This window comes from Leptomonas pyrrhocoris (assembly GCF_001293395.1).
Source record: "Leptomonas pyrrhocoris isolate H10 chromosome Unknown, whole genome shotgun sequence".
Lineage (NCBI taxonomy): Eukaryota > Euglenozoa > Kinetoplastea > Trypanosomatida > Trypanosomatidae > Leptomonas > Leptomonas pyrrhocoris.
The window spans coordinates 82,261-108,664 of record NW_015438365.1 but is presented as its reverse complement, the minus strand read 5'-3'; the positions used below and the strand labels follow the sequence as shown (position 1 = coordinate 108,664).

Below are 26,404 nucleotides of genomic sequence, written 5' to 3'. Positions count from 1 at the left end.
TTTTTTTTTATAACTGGTTATCCCTTGCTTGAGACGACACTTTTTGAGGTGCGCACGAGCGAAAATCTGCTGCGTTCATCGAGCATGCGTTGAATTGCTGAAGTGAGTTGAGAAAAGCAGTTATTTTCGCCTGAACGTGCGTGGGTGACAAGGGCGAATGACGAGTGCGCTCTACTACAAAGTCTTTCGTCACCTTCTGCGTTGTTCACTTCCTCCGATGCGCCACGCTCCACGCTGTCTACCTGATCTGATTTGCTTGAGATTTACTTGTATCGTTAGAGCTTTCGTTTTGATTTCTACAAATACAAATTTATAGTCTTCTTCTTTTTTCCTTCTCTTTTAAACGCTGATTTCACATGTATGTGGCCATCGATACCGCGCTCTTACACTCGTGCGTCTCTTTAGTCCATGTACAGGAACTGACTTCTCGGTATGTGTATGCATCGACATAGAAGGGTTTCATTGTAAAAAGAAAAGAAACTAAATGGCCAAGTGCTGAGGAGTGTACTGCATTAGATGTGGGCCGTGAACCCCACGAGAAGTTCATCAAATGGAGCAAGCAAGCAACAACGATAAAAAGACGTATATATATATATATATATAGATATCTACTTGGAAGCCGCAGGGCGATTAGGAAAGGCTTCATGTGTTCCTCGAATTTCCTTTCGTGACTAGCGACCTTAAAAGCTCTGGGAACGGCAGACTGGATTGCTTTCGCTGGCATGTGTAACCGTCGCCACAGCAAGAGTTGTAGTGGCACTCGCTGTGGCACGCGCGTTTTCGCGTCTTTTCTGCCCGCCAGCCGCGCGTCTGCCTTTGCTGCAGCCTGCACGCTGACTTTTTTTTCCTTCCTCTCTTTACTATTCCCCCTCCTTTTATTCTAAACGTGCGCTTCCGCATTAACCTGACGCTTCGAAAGCTCTCCTTTAAATCTTGTCAGCACTTTTTCTTTTCAGAGAAGACAGAAGGAGGGAGTCGCATCACAGTCTTTCCGAACCAATCTACAGCTGTCATGCGCCGTCTTCTTTCACGGCGGGCGTTCCGTCCGGTGCTCGCTTCTGTGCGTCTCATCACGACTGAGTCTTTTGTCTCCGCCGTCGACCAGGTGCAGCATCAACTGCAGACGGCCCAGGATAGGCGGGCGGAGTTGCTGCGCTACGGCCGCCAGCTTTACGAGGTGGAGCACCTGGATGATCTGCAAACGGCCTACACGCCTGTGGTGGCGAGCAAGGTGTGTCACCTCGCTTCCCAGCTGCGAATTGACTCTTCAAAAGGGCAGCCCTTCGCCGCTGTAATTGAGGCGAGTGTTTCCGCGGAGGGGGAGAAGTCGATGGACGTGGCCTCTCTTGCACGCATCGTGCACAGCTGCCTTGTGCTGCGCAGTCCGTACCTGTACGACGTGCTCTTTACCTTCATTCCCTTTGTGCGGGCAGAAGCATCGACGATGGATGCGGTGTCAACGGCGGTGCTCATCAACGCCTACGGGCGTTCCGGTGTACACCACCCAGGCTTGTATGAAGTGATGTGCGACAACGGTGCGGCTGTACTGAAGGACACGCGTGTGTCACTGGCCCACATCGCAAACGTGGTCTATGCCGTGTCGCGTGTGCGCTACCTCCACAGCCCGCTCATGCTGACGGTGCGCGACCATGCGCTGCGCAAGGTGAGCGAGGCGTCGCCGATCATCGCCCTCACCATCCTCGACGCGTTTACAGAGCTGCATCAGATCGACGAGGAGCTCTTCAGCGCCTACGAGCAGCGACTGCTGGAGCACTTAAATGACCTCCAGGCGCCTCTGCTGGCCTCCTTCCTCTCGTGTATTGCGTGGGCGGGCCGCGGCAAGGCAGACGTGATGGAGGCGCTCGGCGCGCGTGCCGTCGCTCTCGTGGACACCTTCGATGCCGCCTCCATCGCGAAGGTTACGAACGCGTACTACCAAGCCAGCGTAATCTCCGAGGACGTCTTTGGCGCCTTGGCGGAGCGGGCGTGCAAGGTCGCCTCCGACTTCCGCACCGATGAGATCGCGTCGGTGCTAAATGCGCTGAGCTCCTTTGACCTCTTCGACGCCGAGCTCTTCCCACTGCTCGCCTCGCGAGTGGCGATGCTGTACAAGCAGGTCGGCTACGTCGACGCGGCCGACGCGGCGGTTACCCTTAGCAGCTTCGCGGCGGTGCAGGAGCGCAACGACGAGCTGATTTACGTGTGCTCACAGATTTTTGCGGCGCATCCGGGTGCGGCCATGGACGGGGCGACTCGGATTCACGCGCTGTGGGCGTACGCCACGCTGAACGTGCACAACGAGGCGCAGACGAAGATGCTGGAGGAGGCACGCGCCAAGCCGTCGCTGATGCAGGTGACGCCGGAGACTCGGCTGTCCGCCAAGGACAAGGCGATGCTGGAAGAACGAAAGCAGTTTGTACGCAAGGCGTACGGCATCGACGTGGCCACTGCAGCCCCGTGAGGAAGGTTGAAAAATAATGCCAACAGAAAAGGGCAATTGGTAGCTATTGCTGCAGCAACCCGGCCTTCTCCTCTCGTCGATGGATCCGCTACTTTAATGCTACCGGAGTACGCTGCTTGTCGTGGCAGCTCCTATAAATGGGGGTGGATTTGTGCCGTGCACGTCTTTCCCTCTCTGTGTCTCTGCGCGACGGTGCAGCCTTCGAGAGGGGAAAGACCCTTCCTTGTGAACTGTTTTCGACTGCTGCTGCACCCTCCATGAACTTTCTCTCTTGTAATCACAGACGCTTTTAAAAATCTTCTCTTTGTTCCTCTTCTTCTTGATGTTGCGTGCGCGGTGCGAAGTAGGGACACCCCAGGAAGAAGACGATTGCCGGCGGAGTGTGTGTGTGTGTGTGTGTGTGTGTGTGTTTGGGTACGAATGCCAACGCAACGAACGCAGATGCGCTTCCCGTCGGAGAACTCTTCTGCTGCGTCGCTTGATGGACCAGCCGCTATGAACTTCACCTTCGATCGTCAACAGAGCCAACTCCGCATCGCCCACCTCCTTTGCCTGTAGCGCGGTTTTCTCTCCCCGTGTTCACCTTCTAATCCCGTGGAGTCTTCACAACGTGCGTGTGTGTGTGCTCTGTTGCACGACCGCACGACCAATATAGCACATGCAGCCAAGAAGGAAGTGCCCTCGCTGTTTCGCAGAGCAGGCCCACGCTTCGTGGCTCTCAGCGACCACCAGTAAAAAATATGACTCTCTTTTTTTTCCCCTCCTTTATCGCATCCTACGATACGAGGAGGAAACAGGCACACAGAGAAGTAAACGTAGACTTCACGCGCCCACAGCACTCCTGCAAGTGCAGGCTTTCTTTTTCCTTGTACGTAGGAACGAGAAAGAATGCCGACGATGGAGAGATGTTCTTCTCTCAGGAAATACCTGAATCTGGTCTTGTGCTCAGCAGTCTCAACTAGTTGTCTTGCCTCTCTTATTGTTGTTGTCGTGGAGCGTCTTCCCCTCACTTTTCACCTTTGCTTCTCCGCCCTCTTGCTCTCTCAAAAGAAAAGAAAGAACGCAACGTTCTCCTCCGCACCGTCACGAGGCCAGACGCAGAGGAGCATACACCCACCCACCCACCCACGCCTTCACACCTACACAAGCGCTCGCACCGTCACCCGGGCAAATACGCAGACACCATGTACCGAGAAACCATCCTCGGCCTGGCGTTGGCGTCCACGTTGGCCGAGATGAACCCACGCCTCACCGCCCGGCAAGAGAAGGAGATTTGGCGTGTCTTTGACGCGTCGATGGTGTCCGCCGTGGCGGAGGCACCGCTGATGTCGCACGTCTCCGTCCACGTGCCACCGCCAAGCTCCGTGGCGGGTGGCGGGATGGCTGCGGTGTCCACTGCAGCACCTCAGTTGTACGTTCCAGCACAGGCGGTTGAGGCTACAGAGGATGTGACACCGTTAGCGACGGCTGACGTGGAGCAACAGCACACCCTCGCTGCGTCGTCTCCTTCTCCGGCCGTGGAGGCACCGTTTGATGACAGCAACATCGCTTTCCCTGTCTACCGCGTTTGTGATGGGGTGTGGACGGTGCTGCTGAAAGACCCGACGGTGGTCGTGCGGGATGAGTCCGGCAAGTCTGAACAGATGCAGTTAGATTACTTGAAGGTGTGCCTGAAGGACATCAGCGCCACATCCGGCGCAGCCAAGTCGAAGAAAGCGTACCGCAAGCGCGCAAAGAAGTCGTAATCTTTTTTCTCTTGTCTTCTTGGCGAACTACTTGGTTATGTGTAGGTGCTCTACAGACACCACACTGAAGTTGTGAATGGAAATCAATGATCGTTGCATCTCCCGTGCTTAATACTCTTTTCTTTTCTCGACGACTGCTTCTATTCAATAAACGAAATAAGAACCCCAACGGAGAGAATCACCAGTACCACCACCTCTGCCGACCTGAGGGCGTTGATCATTGGATCAAACTTCCTCTAAGGGCGCCCTTGACTTTTTCACTTGACCACCCGAAGTGGCTCCCTCGTCTCCGGGTTCGCCGCGTCCGCTGTGAGGCCGCTGAATTGCCTCGCAGCAAACAAGGATGATTCGTTACGGGTCGCTGCTTGCTGGGCGAACTCATTGCCACTTTTCTTCTCGTTGTTCACGCTCTCTACCGATGTTCACAAGAGAAGGGGGAATACCGACGGAGATTCACGCAGGGGGAAGCGGAGAAGGTGTACGCTATCCAAGCACACACGTACACATTCCTTTTTTCCTTCTTTAATAGCATATATATACAGCACGATAAGCACTTGCCTATTCGACACGTCTTCTTCCGAACTCAGTAACGTTCAACTCAGAGTGCTGTGCTGTTATTTCACAGCGGATTCACTGACGCATTCATTTCTGGGTTTCGCTCGTGATACACACACACACACACACATAGACACACGTACATACACGCGCACACGCAGCTTTTCCTCACCACTACTCTTTATATCGTTGCATAGTGACAACGTTCTACTCTGATCCCACTTGAACCAACGTGTATAATGTGTTTCTCCCTTGTTAAATACATCACACTCTAGTATTGTTGCTTTCAGTAGCTTTCCTTTTTTTCCATCTCAGCTTCTCCGCTTCTCGCCTGTTGGGTCTCTTCCTGCCCCAAGCACCATCGTGGACTTCGCGGAGAGAGTTGCAAGCACACAGAAGGAGAAAACGTGGCGCACCTTTAATTGACTAGGGTAGCCACAGACGAGCTGTCGCCATACTCGGAGATGAGTAGCAGCAATGTGCCGGGCTACGAAGCAGCAATGGGTGAATTGGGGGAGACGAGCCCCATGCTGCCCAACAAAACCCGCACTCGTATGTCCTACTCCCATGCCGCGTACCGCTCCGATGACTCGCTGCGGTCAAACAGCAACGAACTCCGTCGTGCGCACAGTGTGCCCGTGCTCACTCGCCGTGACTTACGCATGCTCTCCCTCTCGCCCATGTTCTACAACAAACTTTACATGACTGAAGGCGGCAGCATGGTCTCAAGCGCCTTCAACCTCGCCTCTGCCACCTGCGGCGCCGGTGTGTTGGCGCTGCCCTACGCGATGCAGCATTGCGGCACCCTCACCGGCACCCTCACGTTGCTCGTCGTCTGCACCCTGACCATCTACAGCGTGTTCCTGTTGACAAAGGTGAGCGCTCTGACCAAGTTAATGACCTACGAGGAGCTCGCCATGGATCTTGTAGGCCCCATCGCGGAGAAGCTGACGGCCCTCGTAATTGTCGTCTTCTGCTGGGGTGTGGCGGTGATGTACGTGGTGGTGATGGGCGACTTTGTAGTGCCGCTGATTCACGCGGCGGGCTTATCCCACATCATTGGCCGGCGCTTCGCCATGCTGATCTTCTGGGCCTTCATTATGTTTCCGTTGTCCCTGGCGCGCAAGATCAACACGCTGCGCTACGCGTCGATTGTCGGCACAGTGTCCACCTTGTTGCTCGCGGGTGGCCTTATCGTGCGCTTCGCTGAGGAGGTGTTGGAGAACGAGCACCCGAGCCGAGTGGCGAGCATCGTGGACGAGGCAGCCAAGGCAAACCTTACCCGGTGGGACGCCGGCACGCTCGGCGCATTGGCCACATTTGTCTTTAGCTACTGCTGCCAGCCGGTTGCACCAAAGATCTACGAGGAGCTGCAGGACCGCTCCGTGCAGCGCATGTGCTTGTGCGCCTTCTGGTCTATGTCCACCTGCACCCTCGTATACATCACCACGGGCGTCTTCGGCGCGATGAGTTTTGGCGGGGCGATCAACCCAAATGTACTGGTGAACTTCGCCGACCACCTCAGCTCGCCGACTGCGCAGGTGGCCTATCTCGGCATGGTAGTGGCGGTGACCATGGCGTTTCCCATGACCATCTTCCCCACACGTGATTCCGTGGTGATGGCGCTCGGCTACCGCGCTGATGAGAATCCCGTGCCGGACTGGCTCTCGAGCACGATTGCCGGTCTTCTGGCGCTGCTGGCGCTTCTCATTGGTCTCGCCGTGCCGAACATCCGCGTCCTCTTTGATCTGCTCGGCGGGGTCTGCGGCGGGTCGCTTTCCTTCGTGTTGCCGGCGCTATTCGCGCTGCGCTCTGGTTACTGGTCACTGGAAGCGATGGGCTGGCGGCACCTCACGCTGACCTGGGCGACGCTGATCTTCGGCGTGCTTGTGTGCTCCGTTGGCACTTACAACTCGATCGAGTCTAACTTCTTTTAGGTGCATTTGCGCGTGTGCCTCCACGTTTGTCGCGGTCCGCACACGCTGAAAATGCAACTTCGCTTAAACATGTCTATCGACTCGTTTGTTCAATAACGACAGAGAGAAGAGAAAGGGGAAAAACAAACCGCCTTGTGCCTTTGCTGGTTGCTCGTCAGAAATTGCTCCTTTCTTGTGTGTGTGTTGGGGGTTCAGGTCAAGAACACCTTTTTCTCCTCTCTTCGTCCTTGTTGTCTCTGCCCTCACGGTCTGACCCGCGGTGGGTGGCGAAGAACGCTCGATGCGTGCTTTTTGTTGCAAGACAAAGAAACAGCGGAACTTCCACTTTCACACGACACCGTTAATGCGCCTCCATGTACCACCTGTTGTAACTCTTCAGTTTTCTTTCATCGTGCTTTTGGTTTCTCTCTCGCTGTCTGCCTCTTGTCTTCTTCATCTCTCGTCAATCCGGTGCACGCACGTTTGGGCTTCTTTCCGCGAAGGAACCTCGAGAAATACGAACGGAGAAGTGTTTTCCACCTCTGCTTCTCTGCGTGAGCGCCAACGCGTGCACTTTTTTTTTTACTTTCACTTGCTGTGCCACGAAGGTGGCTCGCAGTGCAACGATAAGAACAAAGGCGATTTAGTCAAGCCCTTACTCTGTCTCTTTATATTGCAAACCGTTTCTTTTTGTTGTTTTTGTTTTTGTTTTCCACGCAGCCACAATTAGCGGCTTTCACCATGTACAGCGACGGCGAGCGGAAGACGGTGTCAGAGTTGCAACGAGAGGCGGAGGCGACGCGCAAGGAAATCATCGAGGAGGCACAGCGACTAGAGCGCATTAAGAAGGAAACCGCGAAGACGCAATTCTCCATTGACCAGCTCTTTCGCTTTTTCGCGCGAGAGGTGGAGACGGAGGAGGAAAAGAAGATGTTGGTCGACTTGCTCGTCTCAAACCCACCCGATCTCCACTTGGAGTGCGTGCCTGTGCTGCCCGTGGTGATCGCGATCGCAAACGGACGCATGACAAACGCACGCCGCATTTACGCGGTGGACAACACATTCCTCGACGACTCCGCCTTCATCTTCCTCGTCCACACACTTCGCTTTTCTCCGCAGGCAGGGCAGATCGACTTTCTCGATGTGAGCGGCACGCGTGTGACGGAGCGCGGCATGTGCTTCATGCTCGAAATGATGATCGAGCGCAACACACCTTTTGTGCTCATAGCGAAGCGACTTCTGATTCCTTCGCCCGACGGAGAGGCGGTACGGGCGCGCTACACGTCGCTCATTAGCACGTTGCGAGACAAGAAGCGGTGCCAGTTTGTTCAGGAATAATGGCACTAATAAAACGGGCAACACAGTGAAGATGTGCGTGCGTTTTCTTTCTCTGCTGTTTGTTTTGCGAATTGCGGTACCTCCCTCCCGTCGTGTCGGCCGCCGTTGGCTTTCATGGGTTCGTGATGACAACAAGATGTTTTTTTTTTCTGCTTCGAAAGTGACGAATACTTCTCTCTTTTTCTTTTAGGCTCATTGGCGCGCTCTCAGTTCTTTCTTTTGCATTCGTTTTGTCTTCCTTCTGTGAAAGTCTCGGACCGTGATGGGTGTGCTCATGGAGAGACGTAAAGAGGCAACCATAACAGTGATAACACTAATGGTGTTGAGCGAGATGAATGAGAGGAAACGCAACGATGGGCACCTACACGGAACACAGCAGAGGCGACGTTCTTCCTATCCTACGGTGTTCTTGCTTTGGCGTCGCGAAAGCGCCTCGTTGTGCTGCGCGGAGTGTCGGAAGGGGTGCTTCTTGAAGGGGCGGAAGAAGAATTTTCCCGAAGGCTGAACGAACACGCGCAGGCAAACTTCTCGACTCTCGCCTCCCCTTCGCCTCTTCATTTCTTCTCTGTGGCGCGAAACGCCCTCCTCTGTCGGCGTGGTGGCTGTCGTCTCAAGAGTCACATATTGTGTGCTCTCTCCGCTTCCCCAACGAGCCGACGTTCACACAAAGGCAGCAACACCAACCAGAACAAGCCGACAAATCACCGTCTTTACAGCGTAGAAACCTTTTTTGAATTCCAATTGATCTCTTTTATCCTTTTGATATTATTATTCTCTCAGAGGTGATGACGACCGTTCTAAACCGCAAGTTTGATCTGCTGTGCCACAGCGGCACGTGTCCCTCGTACCTCGTCGACGTCTTGTCTTTCTTGGTCGCACACGCCAATGACACGGAGTTGTTCAAGTCGGAGCTGCGCTCCAGCGACGGTGGCGGTGCTAGCGGTTTCGAGACGACCCAAGCCGGCCTCCTCCCGTCCTCACGAGCCAACTCCGCTATTCGTCCAGATCGGGCGTCGCGCGAGGCAAGTGAGCGCTACGCTGCGGATCGCCGCACACAGCTGCTGTACCGACAAGTCGAAGACTCCGAAGCGCTCGATGACGCCTTGCGCGCTTCGCATGAGTCGGTGCTGATCGCCGCGGAGCAAAGCTTGCAGACCTACGCGGAGGACTTGAAGAACATGAACGAGATTGCAATGGCCACCTCCGCCAAGCAGCTGCGGGCGATGCGGGTGGAGACGCAGGAGCAGATGGAGGCGTTTCGCGACCGCGTCTGCGCGAGCGTCGTGACTCAGACTCGCGACGAGCTGGATGTGATGCGCAGCGAGTTTGGCGCCTCGATCAAGGAGGACGTGGGAGACATGGTGCGCCAGCTGCACGAGGTCAGCCTCACTGCACAGCGGCAGGTGCAGGCGCTGGCGAAGTCGTTCGCGGAATTCGTCGCGCAGACGCACGAGGCGACGGCGGTGGTACCGTTGCAGGACGCCCACGACGCCCTGGCCGCGGTGGAGTACGTGCAGGAGAGGATGGACTGCGTGGAGGCGGCGGTGGCGTCGAGGGCAGACGTCGACACTCTTCAAAAGCGCCTACAAGAGGTAGAGCGGCTTGTCGCCACGTTAGGATCGGCAATGAACGGGGTGCTGCAAGCAGCGGTATCGCCACCGGCAGCGGCAGCAACGCCATGCGAGCACGCCATGACGAGCGTCGCCGCTGCTCCTCCCCTTACCCCGCCTCCGCCCATCAAGCCATCGGTGCGGGGGCACGAGACACCGTCAGCGCTAGCGAACTCACTTCCTCTTGATAACGCGCCCAAGGCGTCAGCAGCACCACCCTCTCGCACGCAGGCATCCGCGATGCCAGTAGACAGCAACAGCGCTAGAGAAGTTCAAGCTGCTACGCCATCCCCTCCCCTTCCCCCGCCATCTGCCTCTATCGCAATTCCAAAGACGGGCGCGGAGCGACTTGGTGTTGCTGTCGAAGGCGCCGAAGAAGGCGTCGTGCTCGCGAAGGTGCTGCCCGACTCCACCGCCTCAAATCACCAGCTGGGGACGGGGCACATCATATCTCACGTCGGGCGCGTTGCAGTGACGACACCGGCGGCCTTCGAGGCGGCTCTTCAGTCGTCCGAGGGGCAGCCGCTGAAGCTGACCACGTATGACCCTTTTCAAGGCCGCATTCGTGTACTAACCATTCAGTCCTTCTGATGAATCAAGTGGGGGGGGGGGAGGCGGGGAGGCATGTGTAGCGAATGAGCATGTCAATTACCTCCCCTTTTGTTTTCTCCTCTTTCATCGCGGTCTCACTCGATGAGTCTTGCCTTTCAATTGCAGACCCCTTGTACATTTTTCAGTGCTCTTTTTATTTTTCCGAGATGACGAGCACGTTGAGCACAGCTGAGGTGCAAAAGGTTTTGCTGTGGCTATTGCTCGGGCCGTGGCGAAGACTACTGCTTTTTTATCATGTGCTTGTATGTGTGTCGCGGTCGCACGAATCATCTGCGCCACAGCCGGTTCTATTTGTTGTCGCTCAGAATGTGAAACACGGAGACCGTCTTGGAGTAAATAAAAAAAAAGAGGAGCTCTTGACGCGTCGCTTTTATTTCTCGGAAAGAATGGCGCCTGCTCCTCTTCCCTCTTTTCTCTCCTCCCCACAGCACTTAAATCAACTGAGAAGGGTGCTGTGGCTTCCGTAGATAGCTTCTGTGTCACCTGTAGTTGTACTCGTTTATCATCGTCTTGCTTGCTGGTCAGTTAAGCATACATCTCAGATCAATAACAAGGAAAAACAGTAATCGTATAAGTGGGCAACACTGCTGAAGTGTACAGCCACGGTAGCAGCCTTGAAGGGAGCAGAAGGGAAACTTTGAATGTTGCAAAGATCCTTGATGCATTCCCTGTTTGTGTGTGTGTGTGTGCGCCAGGTGAGCGGAGGTTAAGGAAGTCACCTTGGTTTTATCTCTTCGGCATCGGAGGGAGTTCTTCAAAAAGTGCTTTCCAAATGACTCAACAACGCTATTCTCTTTTCTCTGTCTTCTTCTAGACAATAATGCGGTTTGTGCGGTTGCTGCTTCACTCTTTTTCCCTCCTCTGAGACACCTACTCGATTGCTTCGTGAAGACCTCGTATTTTGCAGTAAGCCTTTTTTCTTCTCTCTCTTGTCGCATCTTTTCAGAGTCTCTTTGCGTCAGAGATGAACTTTGAGAGCTTTCTCCAGAGCGAGACACTGCGGCCGTTGAGCGCCGTCTACAGCCGCGCCCTTCTTGACTGTTCTGAGACCGCCTCTGTCATTGCGCGGCTGCCACCGCCAAAGATTGCCTTGATCTACCACGCTGCGTTGATGCGCACCACTGCCATTGCGGAGGATGGAGCGCAGCCGCTGACGGCCGAGCACCTGAGCGCGCGTATCGTGTCCGCGTACGGTCTCACCAACACGGATCGCCAACAGGCCGACTCGGCGACGACGAAGCGACAACCCCACACGTCCGCTGAAAGTGCCAGGGACGCAGCAGCGGCTCGTCAGTTTCTTCCAACTCTTTTCCCTCCTCTTCCACCGCCTCCTCTGTGCTGCCGCGACGCGCATGGCGGAGATGCGTTTCGGCACCTCGAACGCGTCACGGCGCAGCGCGAAGCGGCACTGCAGCAGTCAGTGGTGGAGTCGCTGATGAGGATGCGCGCGGCGACTTCAAACCGCGCGCGAGCTCTGTTGCCCGAGACATGACAGAGGCGGGGCAGAATGGAGTTCACCTCTGGCGCCGGTGCCTGCTGTAACACACTTCCACTCGTGCACCTTTTAACCCCCCCCCCCCAAAGCACATCTGACGCAGGCCTTCGCCTTGTATTTTGCTTTATCGTGTTGCATTTCTGCTGTGCAGAAGTCATTGCTTTAATGCTTTCCAAACTCACTGCTATTTTGCTTTTTGGTATTTTTTTAATTCCCGACGTCCCCAACGATAACATCCACAAGAGTACCAACAACAACAAAAATGCGTTACGAGCGTGCAGAACGCTGTAGCGAAAGAACGCTGCAGTTTTGGCGTGTCCGCACTTTCCAGTTCGCCTTTCCGAAGAAGTGTGTTGCACCCAGACTTCTTAAATTGCTGCAGCCATGCACGAAACTGTGCTCACCTCTTCTTATTATTATTATTCTTGGTGTGTACGTACCTCTCGCTCAGGGGAGACCGCCTCTTCTTGTGGCCTTTAGAGTTTCGGACGCAAGGCTCAGAGAAGCGCAAAGCACCACCGTGTCTAACGCAAAACCTCCACATAATCTCTTTCCTCTCGTACCATCTCATTTTTTTCTTTAAGGAACTTCAATTATCATTATTAATTCACCGAGTGTTGTCCGAAATCGGGAGACTCCCTCCCTCCCTCCAAGCGGTTCTGAAAAGTCAATCAACTCCCCAATTCAATTTCCGATCTTCTTCATTGGGTGTGTAGGGCCACTGCTTTCTTCGTATGCGAGCCGTTATCATCACATTAATTGTTCTTCAATGAGCTTAGGTTGAACTCCCCCGAACGCAAACACAAATGGCGCTGCGGCAATGGTGGGCAACGATGCGTACGTCGAAGTACGGTGACATTCCTTTCATCCTCCTAGGCGTGTTCATTGGGTGGAACTGCGATGTGAGCTGCGCCGTCAAGGGTGTTTCGATGCTGCCCACTTTGCACCCCGGTGACTACTTACTATTCGTGCCCTTCTCCCTCTTGCAGGCGCGGCGGTGGTTCAACGTACCGCTCGTGAAGCCGGACGATGTTGTGGTGGTGAAAGTTACCGAGGACCTCTCCGTGTGCAAGCGCGTGACGAAGAGCACCACAGTCAAGGCAGAGGCGGAGGGGTGGGGGATGGACCACTATGTAGAGGTGGTGCCCACGCCGTACTTCTCGCATGCGGATGAAAAGCAAAGCGGCGAGGCCACGGTTGCGCGGGTGCTGGAGTCGGAGAAGGCGTACTACGATTACGTCACACGCAATGCGGTGCGGGCGAAGGATTGGGACGCTTGCGTTGACCGCGTCCCCAACCCGTCGCAGTGGATCTGGTTGGAGGGAGACAACAAGGAGGACAGCTTAGACTCGCGGCGGTGTGGGCCGGTGCCGGTGGAGTGCGTGCGTGGACTCGTCCTCTGCTCCATCTGGCCGACGCCGCACTCTGTAAAGCGTTCTTCTTCAGCAAAGTAGGGCGGGCCTTCATTAGTGGGTCGTACATTCAACAGCTGTTTTGGGGCACCCTCCAAAGGTGGTTTCTCGCGTGCTTCACACGCTAACGCACTCACAGATGCGGATATGCTACTCAGAATTCAACAACAACACAACCTACGTGCTCATATTTGCCTCTCGAAAGCGCGATGCCTTTGCAAGACTATGGCGTTCAATGGAACATCCTCTGACACGTGCGGACTGCCGTGGCAAAAAAAAAAAGCCGCGGTGCGACGCTGCATTGGTGCGTCGACTTTGCTCCTTTGAATGGACGCCCACAGATCTTCATCGAGGTGCACAGATGGGACCGCCTCCTGTTTTTTAAAGTGTTGTCGGTAGCGGCCGTTGTGGGAGAGTGAAATTGACCTGTACCATCTACGCACCCTTGCTTTCTTTACTGTCCTCGTTTGCCTTCTCCCTCCTTTGCTGGGCAACATCCCTCTTTAAAGCGCAGCTGAAGCGGTGAACCGCACCTCACGGAAAGCCGTTTCTTGCACAACGCTTCTTTCGTGATCTGCTTGTGCACATTTTTTTTTGTTGGTTTCTCTCAAAGGCCCATCCGCTGTTGCGCGTGTTTGCCTTCCCTAGTTGCTATAGATCCCATACAGTGAAAGTGAACGCAAGGAAGAAACTTCCTTCGCGTGTTCCGCGTTGCTTTCCCGCGCCCACACATAACGACAATGCCTCTCAATCGCAGTACGCGTGACGGCGCGCTCAAGACGGAAGAAAAGGCGTTCAGGTCGTCCGAGACGTCGAGCACCATGACCACCGACCCCAGCAGCGACAGCGACGACTCCAGCACCGTTGGATCCTCGGGCAGCGACTCCTCCAACAGCTCCTCTTCTTCTAGCGACGCTTCCCCCAATGAGACCCGACGTCCGGCGGCTTCGCCCACCACTACCGCCACAAATAATACAACGTCAGGCGGTACCACGGCCCAAGCGTCGCAGCAGCACTACGTGCACTTAAACCCCGACCTGCGGTTTGAGCGACCGGACAACGAGTACATCCCCCTGCCGCCCTTGCGTGATATGCAGCAGGTGCCGACGGTGCTTCGACGCATCAGCGTGGACAAGCAGCGCTACCCGGAGGGGCGGCATCGCATGCTCGACTACTTCCGGGTGGCGGTGGAGATGTTCGTGACGGAGGTGCGGCGGGAGTACCGCCAGCAGTACCTCTCCGCGCAGAAGAACGGTAAAGCTATGCAGCGCTTCACCTGGAAAAACAGCGGGGAGTTGGCGATTTGCTTCGCGTGCTGCTGTGACATGTTGAAGCTGCTCTACGACTCCATCCAGCCCGGCCCGCTCAAGCCGCTGTGGGACGGCTTTGTGGGTCAGCTGGCCCCTTTGCTGATCATCGAGAGCCGCGTGCCGGTGGGCATCCTGTCGGAGCAGACGTACCGCGTGAAGTACATGGACTGGCAGAAGGGCGGGACGCGCTACGTGGGGGAGCAGCACTCGACGAATGTGCGCTTCCCATCTGCGAAAGATCGGCGGTTGAAGATCGAGACGTACTTGACGAGCGGGGCGGGGGTGAAGCTGGCGGTGCAGCTGCAGCCGTCCCTGTCGGCGCCACACGTTGCTGCGGCCCCCCCAGCAGCACCAGCAGCAGCGGCAGTGAGTCCACAGCCGCCGTCTGCCATGTCTCCGACGCGCACGGTGGCAGAAGAGGCGAGGCCGCCCTTTGCGGGACGCCTGCCCGGCAGCATCGGTGTGAAAGTTCCGCTGCCGCCCGGCGTGGTGGTGGCGCGTCCGCCGGTGAAGATGCCAATGAAACACTCAGCGGGGTCACACGGCCAAGTGCAGGCGAGCGCCGCTCCGCCGCTCGCTTCGACCGGTGTGAAGCAGATGCCGCCCGAGATGAAGCACCTCTTTTGGCTCTCGGTGCTGGCACACGTAAAAGGCGGCGAGGCCACCCGCGCCTTTCCCGATGACCGCCTCGAGGCCCTGCCGGGGCTGCTGCGGCTGTGCGAGATGACGGAAGAAACGGCAGAGATGCGCATCTTGATGGACGTCCTGGCCGCTTCCAGCGGTGGGGTGCAGACGGCGTTTGAGCGGTTAGGCGGCCTGCTGACCTTCCGCCGCTTCGCCTCCCACTGCATCCATGGTGCGGATGCGGAGGCGTTGATGCAGTTGGTGGAGCAGCTAACGCGGTGGCGCGTGAATGCGTGGGGCAGCACGTCTCAGCACGCCTGGCAGACGAACATGGATCAGAAGCGCACCCCGGATCTGACGTGGCTGCGTACGCTGCCTCTCATTCCGGAAGCGAAACGTGCTGCCTGGGGGGCGCTTCTGCTCGTGCTGGAGCAGCGCTTTATCTTCCGAACTGCACGCCCGGACGAGACGGGCGGGGCCGGCTTCAAGCGACAGCGGGCGCAGAGCCAGGCGGGCGACCTGCGCGCTTTGCTGGGCGACAACGTCGACATGCAGAAGTGGGTGGTGCCGCGTGTAAACATTTTCTCCGCGGTGCGACTGCCGGTGGAGCTGCGCGTGCCGCCCCTGTGTTCGAAGCTAGAGGAGGAGACCGTGCACTTCCTGAACGCGAAGCGGACCTACGCCGTGGCGACGCAGCGGGAGTGGCAGGAGCGCATCGAGAAGGCTTTGGCTGCCACCCCGCAGGGATGCGGCGAGCTCCAAATTCCGGTGTGGTACGATCCGTACGAGCTGCTGAGTGTGGCGCGGCCTGACCTTGTCGAAGCGGATGGCCCGGCGTGATGGACTGCAGCGTCAACGTCGATTTGCGTCGATGGGGCAGTCAAGTCGACGGCAGCGCAGACATCGATCTCACTGCGTGTGCCTCATTGGACTGCAATTTTTGGTTGTTGTCGGCTGAAAAGCAATGAACGCTTGTCCAAGGCGAGATGAGAAACAACCCAACGATAACCTTTTTTATTGTCTCTCACCTCAGGCGTAACCGTTACTTAGGTGCCACTGCGCTGCCGTGCACTCAATGCTCCACTTAACGCCTCCCGATAGGTTCTGCATGCTTCACGCTCTCCTCAGTGTGTATGCAGTATACGTCTTGAGTGCCGCTGGCCTGCGCACGTCGGCGGCGGAGAGGCAGCTGTCACTGATCTCCAATAAGCATGGAGCGCTTCGTATTCCCCTTTTTCTTTTTTTCTTTCCAGTTTTTTTTAATGATCGGTGGTCGTTCGCTCCATACTGTCGCCTGTCTCTCTCTCTCTCTCCGGATCTACCTTAGCGTTTACGTACACCATAGAACATAATACTTCTCACATCTGCAGCTTCCTTTTCAGCAGTTTTGAGTATTGCAATACGCAGCAGGACTGCTTTGCTGCACCCACAAGATGCAAGGCGACCTCTAGTTTAGTCGGACCAAAGGCGCTAGTTGTAAAGGAACACGGGTGATGCTTACCGCGAAGGATGCCCCTTTCATCGTTGGATCGCTTCGCAGAAAATAAGCCCAAGAGTGCACGAGTCCTTGGCGACCATCGAGAAGCGAAACAAACACGATGATGATATTCACTTTATGCGATCTGTTTGAGCTGATCCCTTTCGTGAAGAACATTACCTTTTGGTCTTACAACTGATCTGTTGCTTCGTGTGCGCGTGTGTGACTGCGTGCTCCCAGCTGGTGCTGTAGATGCTTGTCATGATTCGAATCTATCCATGCTTTCCGTGATTCTCGATGATCATACACAGATATTACTGTCATAGTTACAATGAACTGAGCACCCGACGCTGTGTGTCTGCTGATGCTGATATCAGCGCGCCTTCACGCGTTGAGAGGGCCTTCTCTCTGTTCTTCTGCTGTCAGATGTCTTTAGGTCCTTTGTCGTTCTACTCTCATGTCTGGCAAAGTTATTCAATGTCATCGAGACCCACTAGCTGCGTGCTTCGTTGTGTTCGCACACCTGTCATGATTCGAATCTATCCATGCTTTCCGTGATTCTCGATGATCATACACAGATATTATTTGTCATAGTTACAATGAACGTCACACGGTTTTGTAGTCGGCGTGAGCTGCTCGATGTAGAAACCGTTTTGAACGATCGAGAAACAGTGGAAGACTGCTTGTGTTGCCCTTGACATTCCGCTATGGCTTTGATGCCAAAACGGAAGGAGTAATGGTCGTTGTGCGCTTCAACCAGCCGATACAGTGTATTCTGGTCAGCCTTGAAGGTACACGGGTGATGCTTACCGCGAAGGATGCCCCTTTCATCGTTGGATCGCTTCGCAGAAAATAAGCCCAAGAGTGCACGAGTCCTTGGCGACCATCGAGAAGCGAAACAAACACGATGATGATATTCACTTTATGCGATCTGTTTGAGCTGATCCCTTTCGTGAAGAACATTACCTTTTGGTCTTACAACTGATCTGTTGCTTCGTGTGCGCGTGTGTGACTGCGTGCTCCCAGCTGGTGCTGTAGATGCTTGTCATGATTCGAATCTATCCATGCTTTCCGTGATTCTCGATGATCATACACAGATATTACTGTCATAGTTACAATGAACTGAGCACCCGACGCTGTGTGTCTGCTGATGCTGATATCAGCGCGCCTTCACGCGTTGAGAGGGCCTTCTCTCTGTTCTTCTGCTGTCAGATGTCTTTAGGTCCTTTGTCGTTCTACTCTCATGTCTGGCAAAGTTATTCAATGTCATCGAGACCCACTAGCTGCGTGCTTCGTTGTGTTCGCACACCTGTCATGATTCGAATCTATCCATGCTTTCCGTGATTCTCGATGATCATACACAGATATTATTTGTCATAGTTACAATGAACGTCACACGGTTTTGTAGTCGGCGTGAGCTGCTCGATGTAGAAACCGTTTTGAACGATCGAGAAACAGTGGAAGACTGCTTGTGTTGCCCTTGACATTCCGCTATGGCTTTGATGCCAAAACGGAAGGAGTAATGGTCGTTGTGCGCTTCAACCAGCCGATACAGTGTATTCTGGTCAGCCTTGAAGGTACACGGGTGATGCTTACCGCGAAGGATGCCCCTTTCATCGTTGGATCGCTTCGCAGAAAATAAGCCCAAGAGTGCACGAGTCCTTGGCGACCATCGAGAAGCGAAACAAACACGATGATGATATTCACTTTATGCGATCTGTTTGAGCTGATCCCTTTCGTGAAGAACATTACCTTTTGGTCTTACAACTGATCTGTTGCTTCGTGTGCGCGTGTGTGACTGCGTGCTCCCAGCTGGTGCTGTAGATGCTTGTCATGATTCGAATCTATCCATGCTTTCCGTGATTCTCGATGATCATACACAGATATTATTTGTCATAGTTACAATGAACCAGATTGTGTGTCGGTAATGTGAGACTGATGAAGGAGTTTTGGGAGTTGATCGTGGGGTCGGAGCTTGTTACTGATGACTTGGGAGGTCTGCGGATTTTTTCAAAGCCCTCTCTATGCTTCCTTGAGCCTGGTGAGAGAAGTGTTTTTGCTGTCCAGTAAGCGGTATTGCGACTGGCCTTGACTCACAACGCCGAAAAGCGTATCGTCCGCCTTCGCTCAGCAGCAATCTCAGAAGAAAAAATATACGTTGAACGTCTTCACCACAGATCTTACGGTTTACACATGAGACTGAACACTTACCGTGATGATCTGAAAAAACGCCTTCGGCAGTCTTTTTTCTCGTCTATCTTGCAACGACGACGGATGTTGTGGCGCGTGTTGCGGGTTATGCCTTGAAGGGAACGAAAAATGGACACACAGCCCTTTTGCGCTTCTCTGTCTGCTTTCTGCGCTTCACGTCTCTTGTTTCCCCCTTTCTTGACGAGCGGGTGCTGTCAAGAAGGATTCGCTTTACATCGGCTCTCCGACCGACAGTAACACGCTAAACTGTGTAGCACTGCGCCTGTTCAATCCACAAGATACATTTATTTCATTTATACACGGCCTTAAAGAGGAAGAAAAGAAAAACCGAGGCGCACGCGTAACGATGGACGACCACGACGGCGATCTCTCCAATGTCAACCCGGATCTGTTGAAGCTGTGTGCCAACGCTGACGACTGGCGGGAACAGAGGCGTCGAGCGATGAAGGCCAAAATATTTGGTGGAGGCCACGGCGGCGGCAGCGAGGGCGAGGCGCTGAGCAGCGCCAATGCGTATTTGCCTTCTGACGGCACCACCGCAGGTCCTTCTCCGCCCTCGTCTGCTGCCGGTCCGATTCCACCGTCGCAGCAGGCGTCGGAGGCGTACATTCTGCAGCAAATTCTGTCCCACAAACGGCGCCGTGACGAGGCGAACCAGCAGTCAGCGAACCCACCGATAAATGCGGGGGCGGCTTCCTTCTCTGCTCCGCCGGCTCCGCCTCAGCAGCAGCGTCCGCAGCATCACCAACAGCCGCCGCCGCCTCAGAGCGAGGGTGAGCTTTCACTTAGGGAGAAGCTGATGCGGAAGTATCACAAAAATTGACTTGCCATTTTTTTTTTTTGAAAGTAAGATTGGGGCTCCTAAAGAGTGTGCCGATGATGTGGAGCGATGCGATGGGCCATACAGGCAAGCAAAACAACAGTACGAATCGTAGAATGGAATGCGGCGGTGGTTGCGCTCACACTCTCTTCTCTCGCGGAAGCACTTTTGGCGGAGGAGTTTTTTTATTCAGTGCTCTTTTCTGCTGTTGCTTTTCCACAGGCCGTCTTCTCCAGTGACAGCGCCAATATATATATGAAAGGAAATGTAGCGTGCACGGTGGCCGGAATACGCTTCTCCCAGTCGACGTTCTTTTGCCTGCTCTTCTTCTCATCCCTTTATGCACACTTCACAGCTGCTGCCATATACAAAGGGCGGGCAGCGCCGTATCAAACTACAATTGCAATTCAAATTCACTCCAGGAAATGGGGCAAGGAGCAGCAACCAGCGGGCAGGGACTCACAGCACTGCAGGTGGCGGCCGCGTTGAAGGCAGCGGCGGAGGCCAAGGTGAAGCGTTCGGCAGACGCGTCCACGGCCATACGTCGCACCGCCAGCGGCATCGAGGCGTACGCAAAAAACATCCAACCGGAGGACTGCCACCAAACGTTAGAACTGACGGTGTCGGCGCCAGGCGAGGCCGGGTCCACCGCCAGCGTCCACGTCACGGAGTACGCACCCGCCGTCTTCTCCTTCCTGCGCAGGGTGGAGGGGGTGAGTGAGGAGCGCTTTGCACAGGAGTGGTCGCTGCCGGAGGACCGCCTCAAGATGGAGCTCGGCGAGGGCCGCTCGCAGGCGCTCTTCCTCAAGTCGAAAGCGATGGCGTTTATGTGCAAGACGATCGCAGAGGAGGAGGTTCATGTGCTGCTGCAGGTGCTGTGGGAGTACACCCAGCACATCGCTGCCAACCCGAGCAGCCTTCTCATGCGCTTTTACCTCTTAATGAAGGTCAGCGTGCAGGAGGAGGTCGGCTACATCCTCTGCTTCAACGACGTCTTTGGCGCCGCCTCGGTGCTGCACGAGAAGTGGGACATCAAGGGCCGAATACCGAAGCCGGGCAAGTACCTGTACTACCCTCACCTCATACGCCGCGCCTACGAGCCGGACCCGTATTTGATAGAGACTCCACACAACATGGACGTCGTCGTGACCACAAACGGAGGGAAGGACACCGCGGGAGAGAAGGTGATGAACGACACGGTAGTCGTGAAGGGCGCCGAGGACACCATGAAGCTCTCTACGCTGCACGACAAGGACTTAACGCGCCTCTTTTGGCTCCCGCAGGAAACGCGTAGGCGTCTGCTGAAGCAGCTTTTCAGCGACTACGACTTTCTCATGAAGGCGGGTCTGATGGATTATTCGCTCCTCATTGGTGTGGCGTACAATGAAACCAAGACGTCGCGCTCGGGCAAGCGGTACGTGATTGAAAATATGAAGATGGCGAGTCTGCCGGGCGAGCGGAATAAGTCGCCGCAGGCGGAGCGCCGGCCGTCGTCGCCAGAAGGCAAGACGGCGAAGGGCGACCTTGCTGATGCATCCACGTCCGAGACGGGCAGCTTTTCCGAGTACGTCAACGGCGTGCACAGCCTCAACGATCAGGAGACTTACTACATTGGCATTATTGACATGCTGACCACCTACAGCGCCAAGAAGAAGGCGGCAAACTTCTTTAAATCTTTCTTGTGGGAGCAGGACACCCTCTCCACCATCCCACCGAACAAATATGGGAAACGCGTCATGTCGTTTAGTAAGCTAATCTTCCCTGAAGTGGACGATGAAGCAAGTGCCAATTAGCTGCGGGTGGGCAGACTGGAAAGACGTAGGAGTCAAAGTCTGAAGCGACGGTTCTCATCTCTTCCCCCTTGCTCTCTTTGAGAGTCGTGAAGTTGTTTGGTCAAACCCATCCCCAGACAATTGTCTCTGCTCCGCGTTGCATCCCTCCCTCTCTTGCATGATGCAGATGTGTGGCTTTCTCATTTTTTTTTTTGACCTCCATCCAACTCTTTCTTTCACGCACGTTGTGGGCGTTGTGCCCACGTGCATCTTTGCGCTGCTCTGCCTGTCGCGGCGTACTGCCGATTTGTGAAGCAGCGTGTTTTTCTGTGCACTCAGCGCCGAGGCTGCCTGATGCTGGTGCGCGAGAAGCAAGAGACTCAGCTCGAAATTTATTATTATTTAACTATTGCACACCGTGGGCGGAAAACACAAAACTGAGGCTACAACAAAACATCAAGCTAGTAGGGAACGGCTGACATTTTGGCACGACCCCCTCTCTTTGTGAACCCGCAAAGGGTAACGTAAGAGAAGCAGAGCAGGCTACAACGATGACGCTAGAAGACAGTGGAAAGGCGAGGGGAGCCGTAAACCCATCTAGGGCTTTTGCACAATGGCGGCTAGGAAAGTGTGAGTCTCCTGCTCGTTGTTTGCCGAGCTGTGATAACGGCCCCCTCCCCCCCCCCCAAGAGAGAACAGTTCTCTCCTCCTCTCTACCTGCCTTCGTCTCCTCACGATGATTCCCGGTAACCCCGCTCCCTTCTTTTCTATCCACTCCCTCATTTCCTTTTTTGAGCTGCAGCTTCTTTTTCCTCCCTGTTCTGAGGCCTCGTATTCCTCCACACGCACACACACGTAAGTATGACGGCTGAGCAGAACATCTTGCTAGACCCGAGCATCCGGGACTGGGTGCTCCTGCCCCTCATCGCCATCGTCCTCTTCGTTGGGGTGCTGCGCCACTACGCCAGTCTCCTCATGAACTCCGCGCCGAAGCCAAACATGAGTAAGATCTGCAACACGAACATCCAGAACTACGGTCGCCAGCTGCTGTCTGCCGGCTCGCAGCTATCCCCCGATGCTTTCAAGCGCCGTGCGGAGCGGATGATCAACGGCGTGCTCAACAAGGAGATGGAGGCGCCGAACCCGATGGAGATGATGAACGACCCGAATTTGATGATGGGCATGATGAAAAACCAGTTCATGATGATGGTGCCGAACATCGGCATGATGATGCTCGTCTCGTACTTCTTCTCTGGCTTCGTCGTGGCCAAGTTCCCCTTCTCCTTATCGAACCGTTTCCGTGAAATGATGCAGCGCGGCCTCGACATCGACGTGCTCAACTGCAACTACGTGACCTCGCTGAGCTTGTACTTTCTGATCATGTCGGGCAACCAGGGACTCCTGCAGCTGCTCCTCGGCCAGGACGTGGAGTCGGGCGACCAGACGGCCCTCATGCAGCAGCAGATGCAGCAGGCGCCCGGACAGCCTGTGGACTACGGCAAAGTCTTTAAGCAGCTCACGGAGGAGCTGAACTTTGTGAAGGACCGCCACAAGTGGGCGTACGCAAATGCCCCGGATACGCTCTTGAAGACGTGGCGCGCGCAGAAGCGCGTGAAGGGCGCCGCCGCAGCGAGGCGCAGTTGAACAGGGTAAAGTGTCGGCGGAGAGTTACGATATTCGGCGTTGAAGTGGCGGTGTGTTTGGTTGCTGCCGACGGTGATCGCCGTCACTTCTTCTTTTGTTTGCCGTTGCGATTGCGGTTGGCGTGTTGTCGGCTGTGCTTTATTGTAATTCTTCTTTCCTCCTTTTTTCTTTACTAGCTGCGTAATAACGTCGAGTCTCGACTCAGTAAGAAAGCAAAAGCCATCAAACAGACATGGAGAGGACTGGGGTCTTTGTGTCTGTCTTGCTCGCCCCGTTCTTCCGTTTGATGTCCTGGAATGTGTTTGTCAGCACGCCGGCTGTGCCTCAAAAAGTACATGTGTGACGGCCGTCGCTGACGTTATGGCTGCCGCTCGCTTCAACTGGTAGCATCGATGCGAGTATCGGGTGTGCTTGTGTGTTGGTGTTTGATCACCACCACAGTGTATGTGTAGTTGTTGCCTGTTAGGCGTTTCTCTCGGGTGGATGAGGAACTTCTGAATTCGCAGCACCGCTCTCACGCGGTGCACTGCCCAAGACACGTAGCTCCTCTGCCTCTCTGCTCAAAACAGCTCCATCTTTTGTTTTCTTTCCACGCCCTACTTTTTACATTAGTATTGGACTACCATATTTGTTTGCACGCCGGTAGAAGGTAGAAGGAAAGGAAGCGAAGAAACAAATAAAGATGCAACGGAGGCACACGGCTCCAACGGCGGTTCTCCCCCCGGCAGGCCCGTCGCTGCCACACGGCCAGAAAGGGCTGACCGGTCAGCCGCGAAAGCACAGTGAAGCGCGGGCTCGTGCGTTGAGCCTGCCGAAAAGCTCCATACGATACGGACTCACCTCCCCCACCTTCACGCCGTGGGATCGCTCCTTGCGCAGCTCGCAGCCCATGTACATCCCCGGACCCGGTTTCAGCCCCACGCGGCGATCGTCCAGTAAAAGTGCTAAACATCAGCTGCCAGGGATCTTCCCGCGCGCCTCCTCGACGGTGGATGCCGCCTCGGCCGCCGGGCCGACCAAACCATCTTCCCCACCACCAACCGCAGTGGCGTCACACGGCCCTGCGCGGCGGTGGTCGGGCGCAGTATTTCCGCGCAGGCTGCTCAGTGTGAAGGACGTGTCCTCGCCCGTGGTGGCGGCTGCGGTGGACGAGGACGGTCTGTCCCCCTCGCTCACCGAGAACTCGTCGCCTGCCGAGGCGTCCCGGCGGCTGTCGTCGCACGCAAAGGGCTCACTGCGCCTCATCGCGGGTGCCGACGCCTGTGGCGAAGTGTCGGCGCTGTCGCCGTACACAAGTCTCAACCTGGTCATGTTTGCTGCGTACGGCACCCTCCGCCTACTCCTCCTTCCGCTGTGGAGGCGGTACCGCTACCGCAAGCAGCTGGCACGGGCGACGGCGACGGTGGCGAAGTTTATCGTGGCCAAAGTACACGCCCGTCGGCGCCGGCAGGAGCGTCGGGCAGCAAACGCGATTCTTCGCTTGCTGCGTGCGCCACGCACCCGGCTGCTCAGCGTTGCCCATGAGCTAGAAATGCGGGTGGTGTGCATCCAACGTGCGTATCGTCTGCACCGCCGGTCCGTACAGGCAGTGGTAGAGTTGAACTACCGCAAAGTGCGCAGGGATGAGGAAAAGGAGTACTGGGCGAAGGTGGTGGCCCAGCGCGAGGCGGAGTTGGCGGAGCAGCCGCCACCAACCGGCGCCGTCGCCAAGGCGATCCAGGAGGTGTTAGAGGCGAAACGCGCGATCCACACGCGCTTTGACGCTTTCAAGCATGCATCGACCGTTTCGCCCGCGAGTGCGCCGGCCGCGCCCGTCCCCTCCCGCTATGAGTTGGACGTGTACAACTACTACATGATCGGTCGGCTGCCGGAGACGATGCTGCGGCTGGAGATTACCTCCGCTGTGTTTGCGCACACACGTCGGTCGGCCGAGCGCGCCTGCTTGCTGGATGACCTGTGTGTACCGAGACACAAGAAGCGCACGGATGCTCGCTGCGTCGCAGATCGTGTGAGCGCCGCTGCCGCTGCCGCCGCTGCTGCCGTTGCAGCGCCGAAATCGACGGCCATGACGAAGAAGGCGAAATGCGGTGCGAGTCTGCCTCACTTTTTGCCAAAGAGCGTTTACACCTCCATTCTGAACAATACCTGCTACACGACCAGCCTTATGCGCAACGATGCGATGCTGCGAGCACACCTAAAGCCTCGTAACTCTTCCTTGGAACCGTACTAACTTACATATTTTTTCGTTGCTTGCCGTTACTTTCTTTTTGCTCTCTGGTGGAGAGGTTTAGAACTTGTTTTTGCTGGACTCCGTCCACTGCCTTTACGTTCGCTTTTTTTTCTTCTTCTTTCACCCTCGCGCGTACCACAGGGCTGTAGCGGACGCACATACACCCGCGCGCAGGTTAGAGCGTTAGAGGTTCAAACAGAGTACGATTTATATAGTACTTCCTAGAACAAAGCAAATCGCTTCTTTGATGTGCATGGGGATTTATTCTTTTACACTCTGGCAAGATGGAAACAGCGGGGCATGCCGTCTCTAGAATCTTAAACTAAAAACAAAAAAACAGCAACAACAAAAGGAAGCGGCAACGAGAAATCCGTCTGTGTGTTCAGCATGCTCTTCCCAACTTCATACGGTTCAAGTGAAGCGTCGGGCGAAACGCGCTGTTTGTTTTCCACTTTAGCGACACCCAACCGCGCCCTCATGTCCGACCTCTTCACCGCGCACCCCCTCGCTTTCTCTCCCACCTCTGCTTTGTTCCTTGTCCTGTGTCTCCCTCGTTCCTTCGATTTCCTCTCTTGCCCACCACACACGCACGAACAACGCGCACGTGTCTTCGCTCTACTGCGACAGCATTCACTTTTTTTTTCGCGCAACTCGATCAGGTTGTACTCGACCTCCTTCTCGCCGTCAACCCCTTTTCAATTTCTCGACAACCACCTCCCCACTCTCGTCCAAGTCAACATGCATCTCCAGGTGTACATGGTGGACGGCAAGCGTGTCTACACGCTCAAGAAGGTCGACCCGGAGGGCAAGCCCACGTTGAGCGCCCACCCCGCTCGCTTCAGCCCGGACGACAAGTTTAGCCGCCACCGCGTTGTGATCAAGCGCCGCTTCAAGGTGCTGCCGTCGGAGCGTCGCCTTCAGCCGCTGTAAAAGCGGAGGTACGGCGCACAACAAGGACGACGCGTTCTTCGTTGCCGCTGTTGTATCCCACCAGTAACCTGACTAAGTTGGTGTTTTACTTTGCTGTTTGTAAAGCTGTGTTTAATGCATAAGTGACGCTAAAACAAAATCAAGAAGAATTAATAGTGCGCTGGAAAAAAAGATTGGAACAGTGGCCTTTTTTCAGTGGAAAGCCTTCAACCTTCTCCTATCGAGTGTGGAAGGTAACGTGC

General features: G+C 55.3%; 13 protein-coding genes across 20 annotated transcripts; all 13 read left to right on the top strand.

Moving 5' to 3' along the window:
* Positions 1-918: 918 nt before the first annotated feature.
* Positions 919-2,461, top strand: ABB37_04951 (putative mitochondrial hypothetical protein; the record flags this gene model as incomplete). Its single annotated transcript, XM_015802802.1, has 1 exon — positions 919-2,461. Exon 1 carries the CDS (start codon positions 1,013-1,015, stop codon positions 2,459-2,461), a length of 1,449 nt encoding a protein of 482 aa, XP_015658318.1. The 5' UTR covers positions 919-1,012.
* Positions 2,462-3,645: 1,184 nt separating this feature from the next.
* Positions 3,646-4,206, top strand: ABB37_04950 (hypothetical protein; the record flags this gene model as incomplete). Its single annotated transcript, XM_015802801.1, has 1 exon — positions 3,646-4,206. One exon carries the CDS (start codon positions 3,646-3,648, stop codon positions 4,204-4,206), a length of 561 nt encoding a protein of 186 aa, XP_015658317.1.
* Positions 4,207-4,634: 428 nt separating this feature from the next.
* Positions 4,635-6,698, top strand: ABB37_04949 (putative mitochondrial Amino acid permease-like protein; the record flags this gene model as incomplete). 2 transcript variants are annotated; one of them, XM_015802800.1, is made up of 1 exon in its annotated part: positions 4,635-6,698. In XM_015802800.1, the coding sequence occupies exon 1, from the start codon at positions 5,262-5,264 to the stop codon at positions 6,696-6,698; it is 1,437 nt and encodes a 478-aa protein (XP_015658316.1). In that variant the 5' UTR covers positions 4,635-5,261. The 2 variants fall into 2 exon arrangements, with proteins under 2 accessions (XP_015658316.1, XP_015658315.1); XM_015802799.1 differs by having other exon boundaries at positions 4,640-6,698.
* A 481-nt stretch (positions 6,699-7,179) lies between these two features.
* ABB37_04948 (hypothetical protein) lies at positions 7,180-8,015 on the top strand (the record flags this gene model as incomplete). Its single annotated transcript, XM_015802798.1, has 1 exon — positions 7,180-8,015. The coding sequence occupies exon 1, from the start codon at positions 7,419-7,421 to the stop codon at positions 8,013-8,015; it is 597 nt and encodes a 198-aa protein (XP_015658314.1). The 5' UTR covers positions 7,180-7,418.
* A 614-nt stretch (positions 8,016-8,629) lies between these two features.
* On the top strand, positions 8,630-10,216 carry ABB37_04947 (hypothetical protein; the record flags this gene model as incomplete). Its single annotated transcript, XM_015802797.1, has 1 exon — positions 8,630-10,216. The coding sequence occupies exon 1, from the start codon at positions 8,801-8,803 to the stop codon at positions 10,214-10,216; it is 1,416 nt and encodes a 471-aa protein (XP_015658313.1). The 5' UTR covers positions 8,630-8,800.
* Positions 10,217-11,050: 834 nt separating this feature from the next.
* ABB37_04946 (hypothetical protein) lies at positions 11,051-11,729 on the top strand (the record flags this gene model as incomplete). Of its 3 annotated transcripts, none has more annotated exons than XM_015802796.1 (1): positions 11,051-11,729. In XM_015802796.1, exon 1 carries the CDS (start codon positions 11,202-11,204, stop codon positions 11,727-11,729), a length of 528 nt encoding a protein of 175 aa, XP_015658312.1. In that variant the 5' UTR covers positions 11,051-11,201. The 3 variants fall into 3 exon arrangements, with proteins under 3 accessions (XP_015658312.1, XP_015658311.1, XP_015658310.1); XM_015802795.1 differs by having other exon boundaries at positions 11,103-11,729; XM_015802794.1 differs by having other exon boundaries at positions 11,128-11,729.
* Positions 11,730-12,315: 586 nt separating this feature from the next.
* Positions 12,316-13,186, top strand: ABB37_04945 (putative mitochondrial inner membrane signal peptidase; the record flags this gene model as incomplete). The annotated part of the gene is made up of 1 exon (XM_015802793.1): positions 12,316-13,186. Exon 1 carries the CDS (start codon positions 12,539-12,541, stop codon positions 13,184-13,186), a length of 648 nt encoding a protein of 215 aa, XP_015658309.1. The 5' UTR covers positions 12,316-12,538.
* Positions 13,187-13,652: 466 nt separating this feature from the next.
* ABB37_04944 (hypothetical protein) lies at positions 13,653-15,918 on the top strand (the record flags this gene model as incomplete). The annotated part of the gene is made up of 1 exon (XM_015802792.1): positions 13,653-15,918. Exon 1 carries the CDS (start codon positions 13,885-13,887, stop codon positions 15,916-15,918), a length of 2,034 nt encoding a protein of 677 aa, XP_015658308.1. The 5' UTR covers positions 13,653-13,884.
* A 3,046-nt stretch (positions 15,919-18,964) lies between these two features.
* Positions 18,965-19,589, top strand: ABB37_04943 (hypothetical protein; the record flags this gene model as incomplete). Of its 3 annotated transcripts, none has more annotated exons than XM_015802791.1 (1): positions 18,965-19,589. In XM_015802791.1, the coding sequence occupies exon 1, from the start codon at positions 19,113-19,115 to the stop codon at positions 19,587-19,589; it is 477 nt and encodes a 158-aa protein (XP_015658307.1). In that variant the 5' UTR covers positions 18,965-19,112. The 3 variants fall into 3 exon arrangements, with proteins under 3 accessions (XP_015658307.1, XP_015658306.1, XP_015658305.1); XM_015802790.1 differs by having other exon boundaries at positions 18,968-19,589; XM_015802789.1 differs by having other exon boundaries at positions 19,000-19,589.
* Positions 19,590-19,940: 351 nt separating this feature from the next.
* Positions 19,941-21,379, top strand: ABB37_04942 (phosphatidylinositol-4-phosphate 5-kinase-like protein; the record flags this gene model as incomplete). The annotated part of the gene is made up of 1 exon (XM_015802788.1): positions 19,941-21,379. Exon 1 carries the CDS (start codon positions 20,012-20,014, stop codon positions 21,377-21,379), a length of 1,368 nt encoding a protein of 455 aa, XP_015658304.1. The 5' UTR covers positions 19,941-20,011.
* A 774-nt stretch (positions 21,380-22,153) lies between these two features.
* Positions 22,154-23,002, top strand: ABB37_04941 (putative mitochondrial hypothetical protein; the record flags this gene model as incomplete). 2 transcript variants are annotated; one of them, XM_015802787.1, is made up of 1 exon in its annotated part: positions 22,154-23,002. In XM_015802787.1, the coding sequence occupies exon 1, from the start codon at positions 22,220-22,222 to the stop codon at positions 23,000-23,002; it is 783 nt and encodes a 260-aa protein (XP_015658303.1). In that variant the 5' UTR covers positions 22,154-22,219. The 2 variants fall into 2 exon arrangements, with proteins under 2 accessions (XP_015658303.1, XP_015658302.1); XM_015802786.1 differs by having other exon boundaries at positions 22,160-23,002.
* Positions 23,003-23,613: 611 nt separating this feature from the next.
* ABB37_04940 (hypothetical protein) lies at positions 23,614-25,232 on the top strand (the record flags this gene model as incomplete). Of its 2 annotated transcripts, none has more annotated exons than XM_015802785.1 (1): positions 23,614-25,232. In XM_015802785.1, the coding sequence occupies exon 1, from the start codon at positions 23,892-23,894 to the stop codon at positions 25,230-25,232; it is 1,341 nt and encodes a 446-aa protein (XP_015658301.1). In that variant the 5' UTR covers positions 23,614-23,891. The 2 variants fall into 2 exon arrangements, with proteins under 2 accessions (XP_015658301.1, XP_015658300.1); XM_015802784.1 differs by having other exon boundaries at positions 23,648-25,232.
* Positions 25,233-25,858: 626 nt separating this feature from the next.
* On the top strand, positions 25,859-26,162 carry ABB37_04939 (putative nuclear protein family a (nop10p); the record flags this gene model as incomplete). The annotated part of the gene is made up of 1 exon (XM_015802783.1): positions 25,859-26,162. The coding sequence occupies exon 1, from the start codon at positions 25,971-25,973 to the stop codon at positions 26,160-26,162; it is 192 nt and encodes a 63-aa protein (XP_015658299.1). The 5' UTR covers positions 25,859-25,970.
* Positions 26,163-26,404: the final 242 nt, after the last annotated feature.